The 22,543-nt window shown below is 36.0% G+C and overlaps 1 protein-coding gene across 1 annotated transcript in view; it reads right to left on the bottom strand.

Annotated features, from left to right (window-relative positions):
* TMTC2 (transmembrane O-mannosyltransferase targeting cadherins 2) overlaps window positions 1-22,543 on the bottom strand; it is a 234,499-nt gene that overhangs the window by 38,040 nt on the left and 173,916 nt on the right. Inside the window, exon 8 of the mRNA XM_042815952.1 lies at window positions 14,116-14,237. Coding sequence (XP_042671886.1) covers window positions 14,116-14,237 — 122 coding nt within the window. The remainder of the gene's footprint in view (window positions 1-14,115; window positions 14,238-22,543) is intronic.

The raw sequence follows: 22,543 nt of genomic DNA, 5'->3' as shown, positions 1-22,543 counted from the left end.
AAGGCAAGGCAAGGCAAGGCAAGGCAAGGCAAGGCAAGGCAAGGCAAGGCTAGGGAAAAAGAATGCTTTGGTTCTGTGAAATAACACGGCAATAAAGATATCCAGCAGTAAAGACACCACAAATTAAGGAACAGAAATAGAAAATGGTACAGATTTTAATGTGGAAGCTAAGATTTCATCAGAAATCAGCACTGTCAATTATAGAGTATAAATAGAATTAAAAAATAGGATTCTTAGAGACAGTGGTCAATGCTAAGACATAACAATAATTAAAACCAACCAACCAACCAAAAAAAAACCAAAAAAACAATCCCACAAAACAAATAAAATCTAGAAATGACGGCAAGAAGAACAGGAATATTCTAAACTACAGATTTTCTTGTCTGAAATCAACAAGACACTAAACCTGCACTGTTGGACACAAGATGATGGAATAGATTTGTAAGTGGCCATTATTCTTATCATGAATAAAAATCCAAAACCCTGTGACACTGGATTAGCCTAGTCTCATATTCAGACACAAATCATCATCAGCTATTCAATAAGATACCTGAGACCTGTTCAATCCTATCCTCATGAAATCAGTTGCTGTGGTTTGTACTGGCAAACAGAAGGCCTCCATAATGAGGAACATTTAAGCTAAATCACTGTGGTAGAAAGGCACTGCATTATGCACCTCTCAAGGTTGGCCTTCTTGTTATTTCACAGATATAGGCTTTCTCAAGTTTTGTGGTCTGGAATTAGTTATAGCAAACATCCTGCACTATCCCACAAGATAACGTAGGAGTAATAGTGAGGTAAGTTCATGATTACAGCTGCTCCAGATTCTAGGGCCTTAAAGACAAGAAAATAAAAAGAATAAAGTTCTGCAGCACATAAAGAAATATATCAAAACTGGGTTCTATCAAAAGCAAGGTAGTCTGAAATTTTTCAAGACAGCATCTTGGTTGAAATATAAGCAGAATTGCCATATCTGATATTAAAGTTTCACAAACAGAACGCTCACGTGCACTAAGAATTTAGCCTGACTAAACTTACTTTAGTAAAACTATATTCCCAAAACCATAACCACAAGGCTTCTGAAAGCCAAATGAAGCCATTAAATTACAGAAAATATTACTTTGTATTGCAGCATTGTTTTTCTTTTTTTAGAAAAAGAAAAACAGAATGGCACAGGACACATAATCCAGACTAATTTTTTCTCATCCAGTAGCACTGAAAAGATATATCTAAAGACTAATTTTTGTTTTTTTTTAATACAATCATAGTAGAGAACAAAATGTGAAGAAGACAATAATCTGCACTTGGAAACACGTGGTAAATTTGGGTGAATGTAAAATAATTATTCAAAATATAATAATGAGGATTGTGGTGGGATTTAAAATTAAACACTGAATTTTGCACATTCAACTTCCAGACTGGCACATTTTAGCCTGGCAAAAAGTACTATGACATACATAAGCCCAGCCTTGAGGCTCCAAAATGACAGGCACCAAGCACATGTGTCAGAATACATTGTCAGAACTAATATTTATAGATTGTGCTTCATTAGTTTTGTTTTTTTTTCTCACACAGATGATCATCATTAGTTTTAGCTGGTCGCACTCTGCCTCTGTGTCTATTTCTAGAACATAAAAGAACAGTTCATTGGATACAGCAAAAAATATGTCACTTCAGACTAGAGAAATACATGGCTACAAATGTTTGTCAAACATTATTAACTTTCATTTACTGAGATCACCAAAAATACATGACTGTTTCTCTTTTTGGCATTTTCCAAATGGCATATTACTCCCAAGTTCAAGGGCCCTGGAGGACATAATGATGACAGATGCCAGTATGTACAGTATCAAAAGAAGGACTGAGCTGTTAATAGGTCCAAAGTCCCATTAACAGGAAAAGGGGGGGAAAATCTTACATTATATTACCCAAGCCATAAAACAAACTAAAAAATGACTAAAAATGATCAGCAGAAAAAAAATTGTTCCTATTGGCCTTTATTTTCATTTATCCACATTTGTGGGAAAAAAAAAAAAAAAAAAGAAAAAAAAAGATATAAACATTGTCTTTCAATATAAGGAAGCTTGTGTCATATTATCTAAAAATGTCCTCTTTTGTGCCATCTGTCTGCTGCTATACCTCGGCATAGATTTAATAAGTTTTCTTATTCATGTCAAATAACATGAAATCTAATCATCTGTGTCAGTCTACAACCATTAGTACATTCAAACTTTTTTCAACTATCCAATTTCCATAACAGAACGTAGGCACTGTGTAGTAACATTAACATGGCAACCCTGCAATTGTCTTTTCCCATCATATGGGTTCAGAGTTAAATAAAACATATGGCATAAGGGGGAAAAATAGCTTTTAACAAAAATCCACAATAATTGTTTAAACAGCTGAAAAGTACCTTAGTGCAGGAAGGCATTCTGTGTGCATGTTCACTGCTGTGTATTGACCCACACAGATGTAGGCATTAAGAGCCACTGGAAACCTCCCAATTTCTAGTAGGAGGGTGTGCAGTTGTATATGCACAACCACATGCTTTGGCAACTTTACAAAGCAAAAAATGTAAGTTTTCAACTGCATGCTAGCAGACTTATTTGAAGGATAAATATGTTATTCATAAGATTTTAACAGAAGTACTTGATGGCTCTAAGGATTAATAACGGGATACAAAATACCTTTCACCTGTTGGTCACCAGTTCACAACCAGTCCAGGTCAGTAGCTAATGAAAAGGTGCTATCTGACAGCTACTGGTTTCCTCAGGAGAAATAACTAGGTGGTCCAAGCTCTAATGGAGATCCTCTGCACAGAAGCACTGGCATATTTATGGCTGCTCAGCTCACTAAGACATAATGATACAGGATCATAAAACAATGAATGGCAATCTCATCGCTGAGGAAAAAATCCATAATTAAGACAGCTCACAATTCAGCTCAAAAGACTGCGTTGACATTCTACCTTTAACAGACCTGGACCTTACCCTAAGACCTATAATGTGTACAAAATTCCAGCAGTTTTTTTATTAATAAAGAAAACTTGATTCTTTTTCCCAGGCACAAATAAGGATAATTTGCCAATGATTATTGCCTTTCCATATTAAGAAGTGAAAAAGTAAATGTGACTGACAGATGGCTCTAGTACACCAGTTGTCTTGGCTTTCATAAAAATCCTGCTCTCCACACACCACACAGACTTAAATCAGAACGGCTGGTTGCTTCTGGCTTCAGAAGCAAAACAGTTAAGTATTTAAATATGAATTCAGGAAGTTGATTTTTAAGACACTTGGTCTCTGTAGATGCAGACTGCAAGGGGTTTTGTTTCCTTGGCTACTTCTTCCCTAGAGACGAGACAATAGGTCTGACCTTATTAATATGGTCAGATATTTGCTAAAAAAGGCTTTCCTAAAAAAGGACATACGATTACCAGGAGAAAGAAAGAGCTAGCTAAGAGCAGCTGACACATCAGTAGAATATCTTACATTTATCCTTAAAATATTTAAAAACTGAGGACAAAACTACTATTTTTTTTTTACCCTCTCCAATTCTTTCCTCACTGTTGGCGAACTGTGCCAAATTCATGTTGAGGCAGCTGGTGTACTTCAGGCTGCTGGAGGCCCAAGAATCCTGAGATGCTAATAAAATTGGAAAAGACTAATACAGCTGAGCAACTCTGAATAACCCTCTTGTGTAAACTATGATGATACAGTGGCTACCAGCAAGGTGGCTCTTCTAGTTAGGTGGTCTTTGCAATTTTAAACCAATTTCATATTTTGTAAATATTCATCATTCTCCAAAATGCACAAGGGTTTAATCAGTAGAGCAGAGATTTCACTCTTCAATTGAGTTGCACCGGCTTTAACTGGCAATAATGTGATTGCAATTTGCATCACAAATGCAGTTGACTTTAATTCCCCAAATTGGCTCAAATTTTTTTTTGGCAAGTATTCCCTTTTTAATATAAGGAGTTGAATTACGGGAAAACATTTCTTAACAGAAGATTGATAAAAATACAGACACTAAATACATAATAAACAGTTATTTTAGATATTTCCTTTTTCCCTTTACACATGTGTTTCAATAACAGAGTATGCTAGGAGAGGAAAAATATTTGACTTGAACTTGTGACTTTGTTTCGGCTTTCTTTAAGTTACTGCAGACCTGTGCATCTGTTTCTCAATCATTTCTTTTTGCTTTATGAAATTTTCCACGGGATGGTAAAAACACAATTTAAGCTATGCATAATTGAGCAAATTAGCAATAAACTCTTCAAAAGTTTTTAGTTAGAGAGTTACATCTTACACTGAGGTCACTGACATACAAGATCTTCATTCTTATTCCTACTACTAAGAAATAAATTTAAAATCTAGTATGTAAGCATCTAAATCAGCAGATTCTTCATTTTCCCCCATTTTGCCATGTTTCCACAACTCCACACTTACCACTCTGATTTGGGACTGTCTTGCACATGAAGTGCTAATCCCACTGAAATACATGGGACTTGCATTACTCACATTGCAGGCCCAAAATTTATCTCAGTCTCTATTCTCCCTTGCAGCAAAGAGCCCAATCTTGCCTCTTCATCTCATCTTTACCAGAATAAAATAAAAACAACTGGACACAGCAAAGAAGTAGTGACTTCTAATGGTTAACAGCTGATCCAGAAAAACATACATCTATGAGGCAAGATTTGCAATGATTATTGAATTTTATGGAAAAAAAAAAAAAGACAGTTGTTGGGGGTGGAGTTTACAGCCCTCCGAAGGCCTTCTTTCAGCACTGTCCAACTAATATCATTAGGTTTGTAAAACATGTTATCTTTTCAAACAAAAGCTTCCTCCCCCGTCTCTTTAGATGATCATGTTGAGAAACATCAAATTACTAACACTGATATTCCCAAGTTATGTCTCTCTAATAAATTCAAGAGCAAGACAATATCATTTCTCTATATTGAATAAACACAGTGTATGGGAGAAATAAATTTGGAGGAAATTAGTGTATAAATCTGTATCTAATAATTCACCATATGCATATGTGAGGCAACTTTCTTATAGTCCAGTGTGTCACATTCACATGCTCTTTATATGACGCTTTCATGTCATGATCATGATGATCATGATACAGTCAAGTCTATGAATACTGTTTATATAACCCAGTAGGATTTTACTTCAAGAAATCAGCCTTCATATGATCAGTACAATGCAATACCTTGATGTTGTTTAATCCACTATTTGCACATTAGGTGGCTTGCTTTTATCTAGATATATCACCCCAGTTGTCCTTCAAAATTGGTGTATTTCTGCTGACTAAAATCCACTGGCCTGAGTTTCTGAAAGTCAGTGGAATTTTACTATGAGCCAAGTTTATTTTAGAAAGTAATAACATAAAGTGGGTTCTTGAGGCTACATCTATGATGATAATGGCATGATAATTAGAGAGTAAAGATTTAAGCACTGACTTTGGTGGGAATGAACTGGAACTTAAGCATTTTTGGATGTGACATCACTGCTTACATACGATTTAGGAATCTAAAGCACAATTCATAACTTTACTGGCTTGGGGCATAATTCAGAGTATATTAAGGTGATATTTTCTTCAAGTAAAGTAGTATGTATATGATTAAGTAATAATATATTAGAGCTATTATCCATCCATTTTCTTGTTTTAGGAGTCTCATATCACAAAAAACATTCTGTTTTTACTAAAGGATTCAATATGACATAGAAAAGAAATACAGAAAGAGGTTGCTTGTTTTTTGTTTTTGTTTGTTTGTTTGTTTGTTTTCTTGAAGGTCTTTTAAAATATACATATATCTACTTTTCAGTATTTATTTTTGGGCAATATGAAGTCTAAAATTTATTTACTTCATTTAAAATCACTGTTAACACCAAGGGAGTTTATGTACAGTCTTAAGTAAACTTCAAAAAAATACATTCCACTCCATACATTGTGATTTATTTACTGCCTAGACCTATATAGAAATGTTCTCCATGGTCATTAAGCTTTAAATTATTTTATTTCAAGAATATGTAATGAAATGTTAAGTACATTTCCACATTAGGTACTTTCTTTTTCTTTTCCATTCCATCTTAAGCCACATTTTATATTTTCTGATAAAGTAGTATATTAATATCTACTCATATTTCACCAGCAATTCAGTAGGACATAAATTCACCATCTCCACATTGCTTTCTCTGAACCCTATGAATTTCTTCCAGGGTATGTTTGGCTTCTATCTTGCATTTTTCTGTGATTATTGAAAAAATCGCTACACATGGAGTAATAACAGGTGACTGGCAGCTATTTTCCACCATGTAACAAAACAAAGAGATCTCTTTCTTTCATGAAAACAGTTCATCCTGTGTCAGCGGTGCTTTCTATAACAAGCTTTAAGTTTCTGTTGAGTAAAGCAAGAAGTTTAGGGCTCCCCTTTTCCTGTCTACAGGAAGTTAGAAATAAGATACAGAAGATGAGATCCCTGAAGGAGGTTAGTTAGGGGTTACATATCTGAATGTGTGCACCAGGGTAATTTACCAACTAGTTAGAAGGATACTTTCTATTTAAATGAAAATACTGTTTTACAATTAGTTCTGTTATAATTGGCATGTAGCCAAACACATGTCCTAAGGGGACTGAAAAGTATATCTCTGGGCTCAATACTTATGGCATGCGGCCAAGCTCAGAAGAAACACAAGCCCAATAGATGTCAGTTATTGAGTTTTCTGTAGTTCGGAAATCCTGACATTCTGCCTGGAGGTGTAAATGCTCCAGATACACCAGATAATGAAACCTAATTAAAATAGGGCTCATGGTTCTGAAGTCAATAAACACGACTTCCACAGTGGAGGGGGACTAGCCCATCCCTTACAAACAAATTGTTTTTAAACTGGAAACAAAAACAACTTCTGGCATTTTGCAAATTTCAGAAATAAATCCAAGCTTTGTGCTTGGATCAGTTGTAACTCCCAAGGGATTTAAAGTGGCAAGAAAAATTACAGTATCTGTGTCAGATTCCAAAGACAATTCAAACACAACAGAGAAGCAGAAGCAGCCATTGCTTGGCTCCACTGGATTTGCTAAGGAGCGCCTACTGAAGGATTCAGCATCATTAATGCTATGGTTATGATGGGAGTTTAAGTGATATATCTGATTTTCATTAAAATATCTTCCTAGATACAGTGCTAACAGCCAAGAGATTTAGCATCCCAAAATGAAATCTCTAACAGCTTTGCTCATCTTATCATTCAGAAAATGTCTTTTCAAACGTGAAAGACTTACACGTCTTTCACGTGTAATCATTTATTTTTCATTCCTAAAAGAAATATTACTAAAAATACATACTATGTTGATTTAGAGGAACCATTAAAATATGATTTACTTGAGTTACTAAATTATTAGAAGAACTATTAAACTGTTTTAGGGAATCATACCTGAATTTAATATACAGTTTTTCAAATGCTAACTCTTAAAAACAATCATGACTCTTCTGACTTCATGACTGCACTGCTTTGCCCCTGCTTCCTTCCCATTGGTTAAGTCAATACCAATTGGTAGCAATCAAACAGTGAAATAAAAAATAACAGAGCTTTCCAACAGAAACACGGATTTCCTTTCCATGCTGGAACAAGCAAATAATTACAGAAATAGCAGTTGCTGAATTAATCTTTTCATTGCTGTGCTATCTTCCCCTTTGCCTATGCTGTCCCATGTCTTTCTATTCCTCCTACCTTCCATTTATTTTTAAATTGTCACTTATTTTAAGATGACTTTCAAGGACTACATCAATTACCGAATACTGTGGGATATTTTATGGTATCACTCTCTGTAATTTAGCAGCTAACCAACAATGGCAGCATAGCTTTCTGGCCTCCTGTTTGTCAGGAAAAAAAGGAACAAACAGCAGCAGGAAAAAACACCACCATCCACAGAGAAATAAATATTCTAAAACTTAAAAAATATATTTAATTTCAGTTTCTTTGGAACTTAACTTCTGTTTCATTTATTTTAATTCCAAACAGTGCCAGCTTCCACCAGTCTTTGTCATTCTTTGTCATTATCCTCCTTTGGAGAAAAATGTTTTAAAATAAAATATTCTAGATTTTAAAGAAACTTCTACTGTGATTATTATTAATTTTATATGGTTTGGAGCCGTAGAACAGAAATTTTACAAGGCAAAGTAAATTTTTCTTACAGTACTTTGGGTGATTTTCCAAGTCATTAAAAAAAGGAGATTAACAGCACTGTGTGGAGCCACATAAAATGCAAGAAACACTGCAATTTTTTTTCTAAAGAAATACAGTAAAGCCTATAATTCCTGTATGCAACATGATAAATGTTACAATATGGGGCTGTCCCTAAGTACATTAGTGATTATAGGAAGCTACAAGGGGTGGTTTGTGGGCTCAACTTCACTCAGAACAGATGAGACAAATCTTCAAATACATCTATAATTGAAGTAAAGCTTCTCAGATTAGAGTGCTACTACAGCACCCATGCACTGCCTGATGGCGGAGGCCAGCCATAAGAAAGGAGGGCTCCTCAGTCTCCTCTCTAAGAACAGATTGAAGTGAGAGGAGAAAATAACATTATAAAAGCCTCACCTATGCATGGTTGTTTTTTTTTTCAGCATGATATCCAACCTTTTTTCTCCTGGAAAGTCTGTTCATAAAATGGAAAAAGAATTACAGCATGTGCTCAAGGCCTCACCTGGTACTGCCATTCTGACAGACTCATTTTTATCTTAGAACTGGGAGGCTCACAAATGTAAAGCCTTTTACAAAAACAATGATTTTCTTTGTTATATAAAAATAAATTACCTAAGCAATGGATGAGACCCAGGTGCTATGACTCTAGACTCATGTACTACTGTAGACCAGCTAGGATAACTATCACAGTACACTGACAGATAAATTTATCAAGCAATTTATGCAGCACAACAAGTTAAAGATATGAAAAATGATTGGAAATACACAATGCTAAAGCAATGCTGTCCTAAAGAGCCACACTTCTGAAAAATGCACAATAAAAAAAGTTAAGCCCCTGTCATCTATCTGTCTTTCAACTCATCCAATTGTGAGCGACTACATACATGCTTTTAACCACTACTTTTTTTTTACTGTTCTAATATATTTTCAGGAAAAGTGTAGCCTAGTGAACTGTAATTTTCAGATATAAACATATAATATTGTCCAATATACGGTTTATGAAATATCTGTGACTTATAATACCAGGCAGTAAGACTATACGTTCATGAGCCATTCTTTTGAGCCTTAAGTTGTTATTTTCTGCATGTACAACAGAAGTCCATCTATCATTTCTTGTATCCAGAAAAGTGAACAGGAATAGAGACATGCATTTGCACTAAACTTAGGTACACCATTTAGGTACTTCAAGAGTCAATGACAAATTAACACCTCGGTGTGTGCATGTATGTGTGTGTGTGTTTGCATGTGCACGTTGCATTCTGTGCATGTAGTTTATATTAAAATGTAAATTCCAGTTATAACAAGCTGAACAATGTATTTTGATTTTTATGTATCTTTACAGTTATTCATAAAGTATGCTTAAATGAGAACAATTTTGTGCAGAAATGCTACATCTAACATTTCAAATTATTATTGCTGGACAAGAAGTAACCATCAGCAGGTTTTCAGAGGTGTTGAAGGGAAGCTGGTTTTACTTGGATTTTTATTTCATGTTTTACTTTTATTGGGTTTCCTTGATTTTGCATCAGTCCACATTTTCAGATACATATGTGCAAAAAACTACGTAGCCTTTACAGAAGAAAATATTGTTTCTTCAGGTTTGTCTGATGACCTGTTAGAGATTGGGCTTGTAACGCCTTATACTATCAATTTTCCCATAATTCTAACCTCAAAAGAAAAAAAAAATACTTCACAAATTGCCTGTACGCTGTGAATAAGTACATTTCAAACTATTTGTTAAATCATTTCCAGAAATAAACAAACTGCTGACTAACATTCAGGTTTTCAGTAACATTCATCTGCAGGATAGAGAAACTCATACATAAATAACATCATGTTGTCTTTTAAGATTTTCTGGACTACATGGAAGCTTATGAAATCATTTATAAATTTATGTGCTCATAGTGAGCATATAAAAAAGCATGAGAACTAGCAAAAGTAAAGAAAATGCATAGGGTATGCTTTTGCTTGCTGTTGTTCATTTAATCTCTCATGAAAAACAAGTTTAAAATTTAAATTGCCCTTTGGAGCAGCAGCAATATTAGCTACATGAAAATGGATAGAGATGATGACATGAATTAGCATCTGTCATTCACAGCATAATTGCAATCATTTTAATTTTATCACAGTGGATGAATTGTGATTTATCTTTTTAAAACTGTAAAAATGATGCAATCCATTACTTTACAAAATGTAACCCATTCTGGTAGAAGCAAATCTTCTGAAATTTCTTTTCAATAAAAGAGAATAATAAGCTTTTGAATTACGTGTATACTTGGGACTTCATTCAGAACAATGTATTTCAGTAAACTGGAACTATCTTCAGCATTAAAACAAAAAAAGTTACATAAAATCATAGAAAAATTCAACTTGAAAAAGTCCTTGAGATATCACTTTATTTAATTACCAGATCAAAGTAGACTTACTAGACAATATTGTCCATGATGATTATTGCTTAAGTTGGAATGAAAAGTACACTTTTTTTTTTTTATTGTTAAGCTACTAAACTGACCTGGTATATAGTGTCTTTATTGTATGTGTGCTGCAGAATCCATTATTACAAGAAAAGAAAAAAAGAAAAAAAGAAATGGCAGGTAATTGTGAATTTAGAAAACATACTTTTTCACGTGCAGAGATGCTAGCTTGTGTTTGACAGAATCAAGGCCAGATAACATGAATAAAACAATGGATTACATTCTAGAATGTACATTTGTCTCAGTGTCCCTGTTTATGAACCTGACAAACTTTTGCTGAAAGCCAGGAAGCAAGAGCCTGCTATAATGAACAAGCAGTTTTACAATCTACAATCTACACACTCGGCATAGGTCAGCCTCATATTTCCTCACTGGAAGGTAAAAAGACTCAGAAGGTACAAGAAGCTGGCCCAGGTATCAGGATTGGCACTAAGAGAATAAATGAATCATGCCATGCTGCTCTCAGTAAGCATTAATACTGGCAGCAGACTTAAGAAGGAAAAACACTAAATTAAGCCACTTTATTAGAATTTAAGACAGGAATTAAAACAGCTTAACTTGTGAACTTTATGGGTCAGATTTTACTGCTTTTTTTTTTTTTTTTTTTTTAATAGTACAATTGCCTTTGGCTGGAACTTTGGAACTTGTCTGAAACCATCCTCCTCTCACCCCTCATCCCTCAATTTTACTGACTGAGAAGAATTTTCTATCTATATTAGCATCCACTCCCATCCCTCACTTTATCAGCCATCTCACCTTTCTCTCCTGGGAAAGAGACAGAGAAGTGTTATCAATAGTTTGGTTTCAGCACTTAGACAAAGGATTGCACAAAGTCTGAAAGTTTAGTTCCAAAAAACCAGATGACAGATGAGGAGAAACAAGCCTATAAGCCATCTCTCTTCTAACATCTGAAAACTTACTGAAGTAGGATTTTCTCTCTCATAAATACACCAGCTGTGATGTGAATAAATGACCAGAAGCCTAGGTAGCAAAGTTTAAGTGAAGAATAAATCACAGTGGTACCTCTGTTTCAGTATGGACTAAAATAACTACACCAAAGGGAGTAGTTCTTAACAGTACTGAATCCCAAGGAAGTCCATGCAGACTTCTAGGAAGGATGTCAATTATGGCATCATATATTTGTGATAGGAACTAGAACTAGTATAGGCTAGAGTATTAGAGACTAGTCAAAACTCATTTAATATGAATCATTGAGCAGATGGTAGACTGCAAAACTGATTAAGGACAAGCGACCAACATGGACACAAAAATTCATATTCTACTGCCAAATCTCTCCATGATCCAACTTCTTATTGAAGGTCTTTTCAGGCTTTGTAACTCAAAGAAACAAAACAAAACAAAACAAAAACAAAACAAAAACAAAAAAAAAGAAACAAATACCAAATTCAACCACATAAAAGACAAACCAACATTTTTCCATTTTTCCATTTTTCCAGATTTCCACTACCTTTAATTACATTGACATCATTGTGCTTTCTTGTGTTTATAAAGACATTACTACAGGTCTGACAGACATCAGTAACACTTTTTCAGCCTATGCTGCTGTTATTAAAATGGACTTCAAAGCTGTGTATAAGTCCTGCCCTTTTTGCTAATAAGACACATTCTTCCACAAGCACAGTTCAGATCCTCAAGACAAAATCCACCTAAGTATTTTGTCCCTTAAAAGGGACAATATCCCTGAAGAAAAGTAAACAGCTCAATTCTACTTTATGTATATACACAGTTCATCACTTCCTTCCCATAGTGTGGGTATGCCACTTATGTTTAAACCAATAACTGAACATTCATAACGAGGGGACAAAATTCAGAATTTCTTTTTAATGGCACACAATGTTTTTTAGGAGTTATCAGATTCTGAGACCTTGTTACTTTGAAGAAAACTGAGATTTTTTTCCCAGACTAACTGCAAGATTTTCCTTAATAGTTCCTATATTTCATATATTCAGCAGTTCAGAAAATGCACGGAATTGAAAAGAAGTACAAAGTACAAGAAAGAAAAGAGACAGAGAGAGAAAGCTATGGATTTTAATTGAGAAAACTCTTTCCCCACAGTAATTCTAATACATTGGAATTTCTATATCAAAGATCTAAAAGGAAGCCAATAATTAGGAAATTTTGCTGTATAACCTACTTATATTTGTATTCCAGAGGAAGGTAATCAGTAAGTGCATACATTTAAGAATATCTGCAAAATTTTACCTGGATCTGGAAATGTTAATAATACGTAGTAAAAATGCCTTTCCAGATCCTGAGATGGACATGCAGTGGGGATATAACACTAACAGCTTGCCTTCCAGTAGAAGTTGAAAACTCTAATCCAGACAGCTTTTACCAAACTCTCTACAGGACATCATGTGACAACACAGAACCATTTTTAATTCTTTCTATTTATGTTGCCACTTGTTGCTCAGGTAGAAGTCTTCTGTGCTAATAGCAATGGATCAGCCAAAATTAATTCTGAACTATTTTTCTTAACTTGAATTCTACCCTGTGTCCAAGGACACATTAAAGGCTGGGCAAGAAATAACAAGGTCAGAGGAAAAGCTTACGGCTAGTGAAAAGTTGAGAAAAACAATCAGGCTGAAGCATAACGATTGAAGAAGCTATAAAGGCATATAAGTAGAGCACAGAAAGGGAATATGGAGCTACTGGGGCAAACAATGAAAGCAAATGTGGAATAAAAGAAAGGAAAGATGATATTCCCAGAAAAAAAAAAAATAAATGAACAGCAATGTGAATTAGGAAGCAAGCAAAAGATAGTTTTAAAACAGGACCAATTTAGTGAGAAGAATAGAAAATTCTTTTAATCTCTAAAAACTGTAAAAATCAAGGTTGACTGGCACTGCGTGCTCTATTATGGGGCTAGTTTAGCTGGAGCTAAAAGTTTCTCTGTACTCAAAACGCAGAGTAAATTTTGAAGAGATTAAAAGTCAAACTCTTCTGATTGTTAGAAGTAGCTTTCAGACAGGAGTTGATTATTTCTATTCATAAGCTCAAAGAGATACTCCTGAAGAAGTGTAAATCCAAAGCATGAGACATGTAATTTGCAAATCCAAGGGACACCCATATGTTTGCCATAGATTGCCACAACAAACCTGGGTCAAGCACTAAATATTTTTTAATAACATTACTTATGACCTGATTATTTATAAAGAAGGCATTTTAAATAAAATATTATGAAGTTTCAATTCTTTGATAACTGCTTTCTTCTCACAAAGAGGTTGTAATAGCTCAGGAATGGATTAAAAAAAAAAAAAACAAAACACAAAAACAAAACAATACATACACAATCAAATTCCTTCACTAAAAATCACAGGTGAAACACTGCAGTAATTTTCAGGCCGAAGTCTTTCTGTCCCTTCACCTCAGCTACTCAAAAGACTCCCAGGAGCTGCTGAGTAACTCACCGTCAGGGCCAGAAGCTTTCCATAGGTGAGATGTGCAGGGATGTGGTCGCTCTTGGATCGCAGTGACTCCACATACCAGTGCTCTGCTTCTGGCAGACGGCTCATTCTCATATAGGCTTCTCCTACAGGGTCAAACAAATGCTAGTGAGAATATCCCCAACATTTTCAAGTTTCCCATAGATTTATTATCTCATTTATAATTTTCTTTATTTACTAAATAGGCAAAGATCTTGGAAAGTGTGACGTGCTTTGAATGTCGGCAATTAAAAAATAATAGTAAACAGTCTCACTGAGACTTGTAAGTTATGGCCTCACTAAGGCTGAAAAAGTGTGGTTTAGGAAGCCTTGTAATAGAATTGCAAGAGGTAGCTCCAACTGCCAAGTTTCAGTTATAAGTCTCTAACAGAATTTTTATCACATCTGCTACAGAAAAGTTACTTCTTGTCATAAGTCTACATTGCAGAGCAAGGAGTAGAAGGAATAATATAGAATGAGTTTGCAATTAACCTTATCACATCAAGAATATAGACTTTAAAAAAAAAAAAAAAAAAAAAAAAAAAAGTAATGTTAAGAAAGCAGTCCTGAAACCATTTTGGAGGGAAAGAACAATACAAAGAAGCCTAATCTCCATAGGTAGTCAAATTAGGTCATCTGCCACAAAAATATTAAACTAGAATACAGAATTCTAATTTTAAAATTTTAAAATGCTAAAAGTTGCATATGGAAAGATCTGAGTTGGACTTCTTTTCAAAATAAAACCCTTTACTATGAGAGGCTGAGGCAGGCAATGTTGAAGAACAGGATGTCAGAAGGACATATTGGGGTATAGATGATTGCAGTCCTTAAGTTTCTCAGAAAAGATTTACTATACTGGGAGGGCAAAACTAAGAAACAATACAAAAGCAATCCAAGAAACAATACAATCGAATTTCTTGAAGGTTGGAAATAAGCAGTATCAACAAGTACATAGTGGTGAAGAAAAGCAGCTTTCAAATCAGTTCTCTGCATCTCCCCCTTTTGGAGAGGGTCCAGAGGAGGGCCACAAAAATGATCCAAGGGCTGGTGCAACTCTCTTATGAATGTAGGCTGAAGGAACTGGGCTTGTTCAGCCTACAAAAGAGAAGGCTGTGAGAAGACATCATTGTAGCCTTCCAGTATTTAAAGGGAGTTTATAATGATGAGCGAAATCAACTTTTTACATTGGTAAATGGTGATAGGACAAGGGAGAATGGTTTTAAACTAAACGAAGGGAGATTCAGATTAGATGTCAGGGGGAAGTTGTTCACTGAGAGAGCAGTGAGGTGCTGGAACAGATTGCCCAGAGAGGTTGTGGATGCCCTCTCTGGAGACTAGGTTGGATGGGATACTGGGCAATCTGATCTAGTATGTGACCTAGTGGCTGGCAACCCTGCCTCTGGCAGGGGGGTTGGAACTTGATCCTTGAGGTCCCTTCCAACTCAAGCAATTCTATGATTCTACAATTACACTTCTATGATTCTACAATTACACAGCTCTTTTGCAACAGCTCCAGGTGTATACAGCTCTAGGTGCCTGTTCCCAACTGAACAACTGAAAATGGCCACTTCGGTGTGTGGATTTCATCACTAGATTTTTTTTTCCTATATTTTTCATAAAACACAGGAATCCTTGGTGAAATGTGGCAGAAGTTTGAGTTTCCAGATGTATGGGAATTGCTGCCACAGCCTAAACCAATGATTGAGCACCTGGTGAAGGGACACAGCCAGTCCTGGGTGCACATGTAAAAGCAATGCACCTGTGGGACCAGAAGGGGTGGAATCCAGTTCTTCCCCTCCCTAAGTCTCATTTAAGGGCTGGCAGCTATGTCGGAAGGATCTCTACCTGGAGATGCCTCTTTCTGGAGTATTTGGTGAGCCCTAATCCTTGGGACAGATAAGCAAATCTTTCTTTCTTTAACTGAGTTACAGACATTGCCCTTTTTTGGGTAATTTAGAACTGGTTATCTGCTATCACCATTTCCTATATTGGAATTAGTCTTTTATTAAAAATTAGTTTTTTATTAAAAAATCCCTTAGCCTTGGATAGTGCAAATTCTAACATTTGCACTATCCAAGGCTAAGGGAGGCCAACATGAATTTTATCAGGAAATAGAATATTTCCAAAAAAGGGTGCAGGTCTGTACATCCAGTAGACCAGGATTGCTAATTGAAGGGTCTACATAGCATTCCATACTCATATCCTATTCTCGATATCTGATTGCATACAGAAGTAGCTGATGTTTCAGCTCCAGCAGTACCCAACTCACTCTATTGCTGGTCCAATAGAGTTTTACTGACCAAGCTAGAAGAACAACTCCAGAAAAGCCCAAATCAAACCAAAACCAAAAAATGTCCAAGCTGGGGAAAAATCAACAGCAAGCACAACACGAATGCTCCCCAAAACCTGTGATCAAATTCAGAGATATTAACAACATGGTAATGTTTTTTCCCCATTATGCTGACACTCACAAATAAGTAACATAACATTATGCATAATATATCTTAGTATGCACAAAACAAAGTCAAGAAATCAAGCGTGTGTGTATATATATATACGTATGTATGTAAGCAAACTTTCTATATTTCTCCAGGTTCTTTGGGACTGAAAGATCATCTCTAAAAACACAGCATGAACAACAAATGCTAAAATTATCCCTGGGTACATTAATTAAGAGTAAATAAATAATAACAATAGTAGAAAACATTAAATATTTATATTAACTAGTAAGAGAGAATCAGTTTGCTACCACCTGTTTCCTCAGAACCATTGACTTTATACTTGATAATGAAGTGTAAGACAAGTTTAAAGCAAAGCTTCCAATTAGAAAACACATGGTAGGTTTAGTATATACTGCATATTGTTAATTAAGAACCATTTGCATGAAAGCATCTTTCTTTCCAGAAGAAAGATATTTTTTTCCTTTTCTATCTATGTGGTTCTAGATTAACCTCCCACATGCTGACTTCCTATTTGCTTGGTTCATTATATATAACGTAATTCTTTCAGTACTACAGCAGCCAGACCTCTACAAAACCCAAGCCAAAGCCATCTGTTTGCAGGGAACACAGCAGACTTATCAATGAATACAGTGAAGCCCTGCTGCAAGAGCAAAAGCTTCTGCAAAAGCACTGTGCTTCTTCAGGTTCCACATACTCACAGTTTCAGATTAAGAACATAAATTTTTCTTCTCTTAGGACCTCAAGAGATAATGGCTATAAAGACAACTGAAAAAAAAATCTCTCTGTGAAGGAGACATGCAGGGTAAATATGCTTTGTATCATCCTTGTATGTGTAATTATCTGCCACTGAAATATCTAGATGGTAAAACTGTAACATAGAAAAGGCCAGAACAGAGTAGAACTCAAAACAGCAAAGAAGACAGAGGTGCACTGTAAAAAGGAAAAGCTCTCCTATGAAACTTTAGTCACAATTTAAATTTCATTTTTCCATAATTTCTTTGAATTAGGAATATAAAGAGGTGGTCTTAGAAAAAAGATAGAAGCCTCTGCTCCTATGTACTGCAACACCATAATGAATCTGTGTCCTTCCCAATGCAGCTGCACAGCCCTCTTGTGCAAATTAAGGCTGCAGATGTGCTTACCATAAATGCACAGCATATATGATTTCCTTCTTTTTTTTCCCTTAGGTATCAGTGCATACAATAACATAATAAATCTAGGAGCATAGCTTGCTATAGTGTATTGATGTGTAGGATACACTACAAGAGATTCAGTCTTGGTGATAAATATGCAGTGCATGCACATCCTCTCTGAAACAGCTGAAGCGTGTGAGCTTAATGAGCATCACAATCTGCATAGACTAAGCATATTGTATTTTTTTTTTCTTTCAGAGAATAATCTCCTTGAAGATTTCAAGAAATGCATTGTATTTTAAGCGGGTTTTTGATGGATAGGAGCCAATCCACATTTACTTTGAGCAGATTCTTCCAGGCCTCAATTAGCCAAAGCAAAGCCTTTGATCTGATTTAATTAGACCAGTAATCTACTTTTGGAAAAAAAAAAAATACCTGATGTGGAAAACTTATATAAACAAAGGGAAAAACAAAATAGTTGCACCACAAAACAGCATGGACTTAGCACAGCTGTTTCCTGTTACACAAAGACTTCCACTGAACGGAAAATATTGACAGAAATGGCAGCACTGAGCTCACCTGAGACAGACAAGCTCATTTTCATTTTCCAACAGATGTGCAACCAGAAGTAAACTGCAAGGGTACAAACTGACCAAGAATTCATAACTGAACTAGTGATTGTACTCTTCATTATTTTTTTTTTTTTGTCAGTATACCATAGACATTCTACCAAAACACTTGGTTGTTTGTTTGTTTTTAAATGCTCTTTATATAAATATTTTCCATTAGAATCACACCTAACTGGGATTCCTGTAGTCCAGTTTCAGCACTAGATTATATTTTTAGTCTACAAATGCCTCTTTTCATACAAAATCCTGTATGTTGAAAATACAAATACATGACAGGCTTAGACTCATGGCCTTTTCAGAAATTTGTCTAAGAAAATAAAAGCATTTCACAAGAAATTATAGTTCAATGGCCCAAAGAGAAAAAACTAAGAAAATCTGAGAACCTGAAAAAAAAACCCAACAAACCCAAACTGGTCTCAAATGCTGCATCCACAGTACCCTCAGCAACTCAGTGCAGTAACTTTCATACCCAGTTTGAATCCCTCACATGAATAAAGTGAAAAAACAGGAAAAGGGTCAATCAGCCCAGAGATCTACATACAGTTTTGAGCAGCAAATGTGAACTATAGAAGTCTGCAAAGTTTGGGTACAGTTAGGATGGGGTTTGAAGGGGGAGAAGGGAACAAAATCTTTTACACTTCTTACTACTGGAGTCAACTCCATTCTTATTCTAGATCATCCAACAAAACAAACATATGAAATTAAAAAAATCCTTTTTTTACAACGAAGTTAATCTAGCAGGAAAAAAAGTTTTCACAATGTACCTTTAGCAAGCAATTACCAGCAAAGCTTTATAGAGGAACATAGTAAGTGCACTGATGGTTCGAGCTTAGACAAGTGGAGGTACCACACTCTGCACAAGATATGACATGGGATATCCATTTCACAGCTTAATCATCTTTGGCTCTTAAAAAGTAAGCCTTGCACAGTATGAACTGTAAAACTACACCAACAAAAGTGTTTCTTGGAGTACTGAACAACATTTAAAAGTAATTCAATAAAAAAAGCATTTAGTGGGAGTGGGGATAGGATAAGGATAGGAACCTTAACAATATTAACAGGTTTGTACAAACAGCCACATCTACTTAAAAGCATAATCAAATAGATAGCTATGTTACAATCATCAACACAAAAAATCTCTCTACATGCTAAGCCTCCATGCCTATGATGCAAACTTCTGCACCAGATGTACAATCTGGCTCCCCTTTTCTTTTCTGTACCTGGCTTTCGCTATAGTATGATTTGTTTTCTGTCCATGTGCAATGTAGCACATTAGCAAGGAGAAATCTAAACTGCACATCATTAACCATATTCACTCCTGCAATGCTAGCTTCTTTTATAACTTGCATTTCTCTCATACAAAAAGGTCTGAAAAACTTTGCATGAAATGCACTTGAAAATAGACATTCAGACATTAGTCAGCAAGAGCAGATGAAGTATGATCACAGCATTTATGACTTCTTATCATCTTTATGATAAGCATCTTTATGACTCTATCTTGCCAGCTTAAACCTGAACACCACCACTCCAGCACCTCTGTTGTTGTTTTCAATATTAAAATAAAGCTTTCATGCCCCACCTCACACCAATTCACTGGCAGGAGTACAAATTACTGTAGCAGGTGGGCCAGCGTGGTTTTAAAAGCAATGTAATACAATCAACTGTACAATATCAGATTTCAAGAATGCAAAAGACATCGAGAGCAAAGGCTGATCCTTAAGCAATCCTAATATTGGCATTAAAGTGTTCAAGATCCCACAGGGACTATTTTATCTTTTGACCCTAGGTTTTAATTGAAACTTTAAACAAAATATATTACCTATTTAATGCAGCTGAGCTGGACTCTGGCCTTTGTAGTGCATGCTGTCATGCCAAACAAATTAATCTGTGTAACCTTAGTACGTACTTTTTAATTTACATCAAAGAAATATGACATAGAGAAAATAAATATCGAGACAACCCTACACAGCCTGTTGAATAATTATTTTGTTTCTAGTTTTAGAGTTTAATTTTTAGCTGTTTGGAGTTCTTCAAATTAAAATAAAAAAGAAAAAGGTTTTACTTCTTGGTACAAAGCCAGAGAAACATATGGTTTCTTTAGCTGACTTGTTGCACACCTGGCAAAATAAATCACAGCAACAGGAGACCAAAATCTACTCTGCAACTTTTCATATGCACAAACTTAGAATAGTTGATGCAGGTCTTCTGGCCTTTTGTGTAATGATTAAAATGTAAAATCAAACGGATGGTTTGCTTCTTGAAGCCCAGTATTTTTTCCTCTTTTAACAGGGAAGTTAGTTTGAGTTTTAAAGAATGAGTCAGCTGGACAGATTGGCACACTAGAGGAATGAGTCCCTGGGCCTGGCAGAGCAAAAGGCCAATAGAGGCAAGTGCAGGAAAAGAACTGTAAGACAAACAGGGAAAGCAGGTGGTGTAAAGGCTTAACGCTACTGGAGTGCTAATGCTGCCGCACTTGGAGTGCTGGAGCTCAAAACCTGATTCATTCAAACAGTTCATCTTCTGTTTATTTTCCTTCATGTATTTTATCTACATTATACACGGAAAAAAGCCTTCATAAAATCTTCAATGAAATAATCAACTAGTTATTAGAAATTAAAGGAAGTACTGTTTTCTTAGATCACATGCTGACACTGAAACAAGCAGAGCTACTGCCAGATACCTGGAATACATCAATCATAACAGTTACTACAGCAGATACATAATCTCAAACTGTATCTACTCTTCACTTCCATGATAAGCTATGAAGATCCTCTCCACATGTCTTGACAGGGAAGGATCCTTCCTGCACAGGTAGGGAGCACACCCCAGCTGCTCCTCCTTCTCCTCAGCACACAGTGAATGGGCACAGATCAGAGACAGCTTCATGCACCAAGCACATGCACTGACAGCACTGGCCTATCTCACTGCCTCAAAGTCTCCTAATTAAAGGCAAGCAGTAGCCAGACAAATTTATGTAAAGCTGTATATCAAAGGTAGTGTTACGGTGAGAGTGTTTATAACTTTGTCTTGAATATCAAAACAGAAATAAACAATCTAGTCAGCTCTCTGGTACCCAGTGGCACTGTATGAACCGCAGAGCAGATGCACTCCTGATAATGGATGTGTTCGCCTTGTTCTTCTGTCACTTTCGATGCAAAGAGGTGACTGAATTGGTGTTTGGAATTTATCTCACCCAACTCAATCTAGCAATTTTAAGCCAGCCATCTCAGCTCCTTTTACAGAAGAAGTATGCTTGCGGAGGATTTTTCATGTAAACTAAAATAGGTGTTTAGGACAGATGGGCTAAATTACTCCCCAGAGGTATCTTTTCTTTCCACAGGACAAACCCAGCACAGCTACCCAGTTCTGACATTCCATCTGACCTTTACACTGTTACGGACAGGAGAGAACAGTCTGATTCAATTTGTCCAACTGCAGTATGAGTGTTGATGTGGACACACCCAGGACAGCTTTAAACAAACTGGCTGTTAGCATAGCTGCACTGAGCGCAGTTGAAGTCACCATCTGGCTCTTCACCTAGCCTCTCAGATTGCCTCTGCAATAGAGCCAATAAGCCACACCTCAGCAACGAACGTGAAGCAAGTCCTGGTTTCTCTGCAAAAGCTGCAATCACAACAGCAACCAAAATACAAATATACACCACATACAGCATAAGCTGTACTTTACAGAGCCCCATAATAGCCTGAAAGAGGCTATGGCAATCTCAGCTGGCCCTGACTTGTTATGCCACCAGGATTTTTGTGGCTGTCAGCAGCTGCCTAAAGGCAGTGGAGCCCGGCGCGCACACTGAGCAGTGGAGGGAGCATGTGTAGCACCAGCCAAGCCTGGGCAAAGGACTGAGCTGGTCTTTGTGCTCACTGTCACTCAGTGAGTTAATACATGCAAATCCCAGAAGCAGAGTGAACTTGAACTTTGTGGACTGAGGAAAGGATAAAGAAAGCTGAGAAAGACCTCCTGAATCTAAAAAAGTAACCAACAGAAAAAGAAGCAATATATTAAAGAACCTTTTAGGTCATTATGATTCTAAAGGGAGCACCTATTCATGGGAAAGAAAAAGGGTGACACAGGCCTTATAATGAAACAACCATGATGTGGGAAACAGCATTGGTTTTCATCTTGTAATTTCTGCACTTCTGACAGCACTTTTATCAGAACTATGAAATATATA

The sequence above is a fragment of the Centrocercus urophasianus genome, unplaced genomic scaffold (genome assembly GCF_019232065.1).
Source record: "Centrocercus urophasianus isolate 14NV4802_14NV808 unplaced genomic scaffold, USGS_Curo_1.0 seq_15, whole genome shotgun sequence".
In the NCBI taxonomy this organism is placed as follows: Eukaryota; Metazoa; Chordata; class Aves; order Galliformes; family Phasianidae; genus Centrocercus; species Centrocercus urophasianus.
This window is presented reverse-complemented; position numbering and strand designations above follow the sequence as displayed.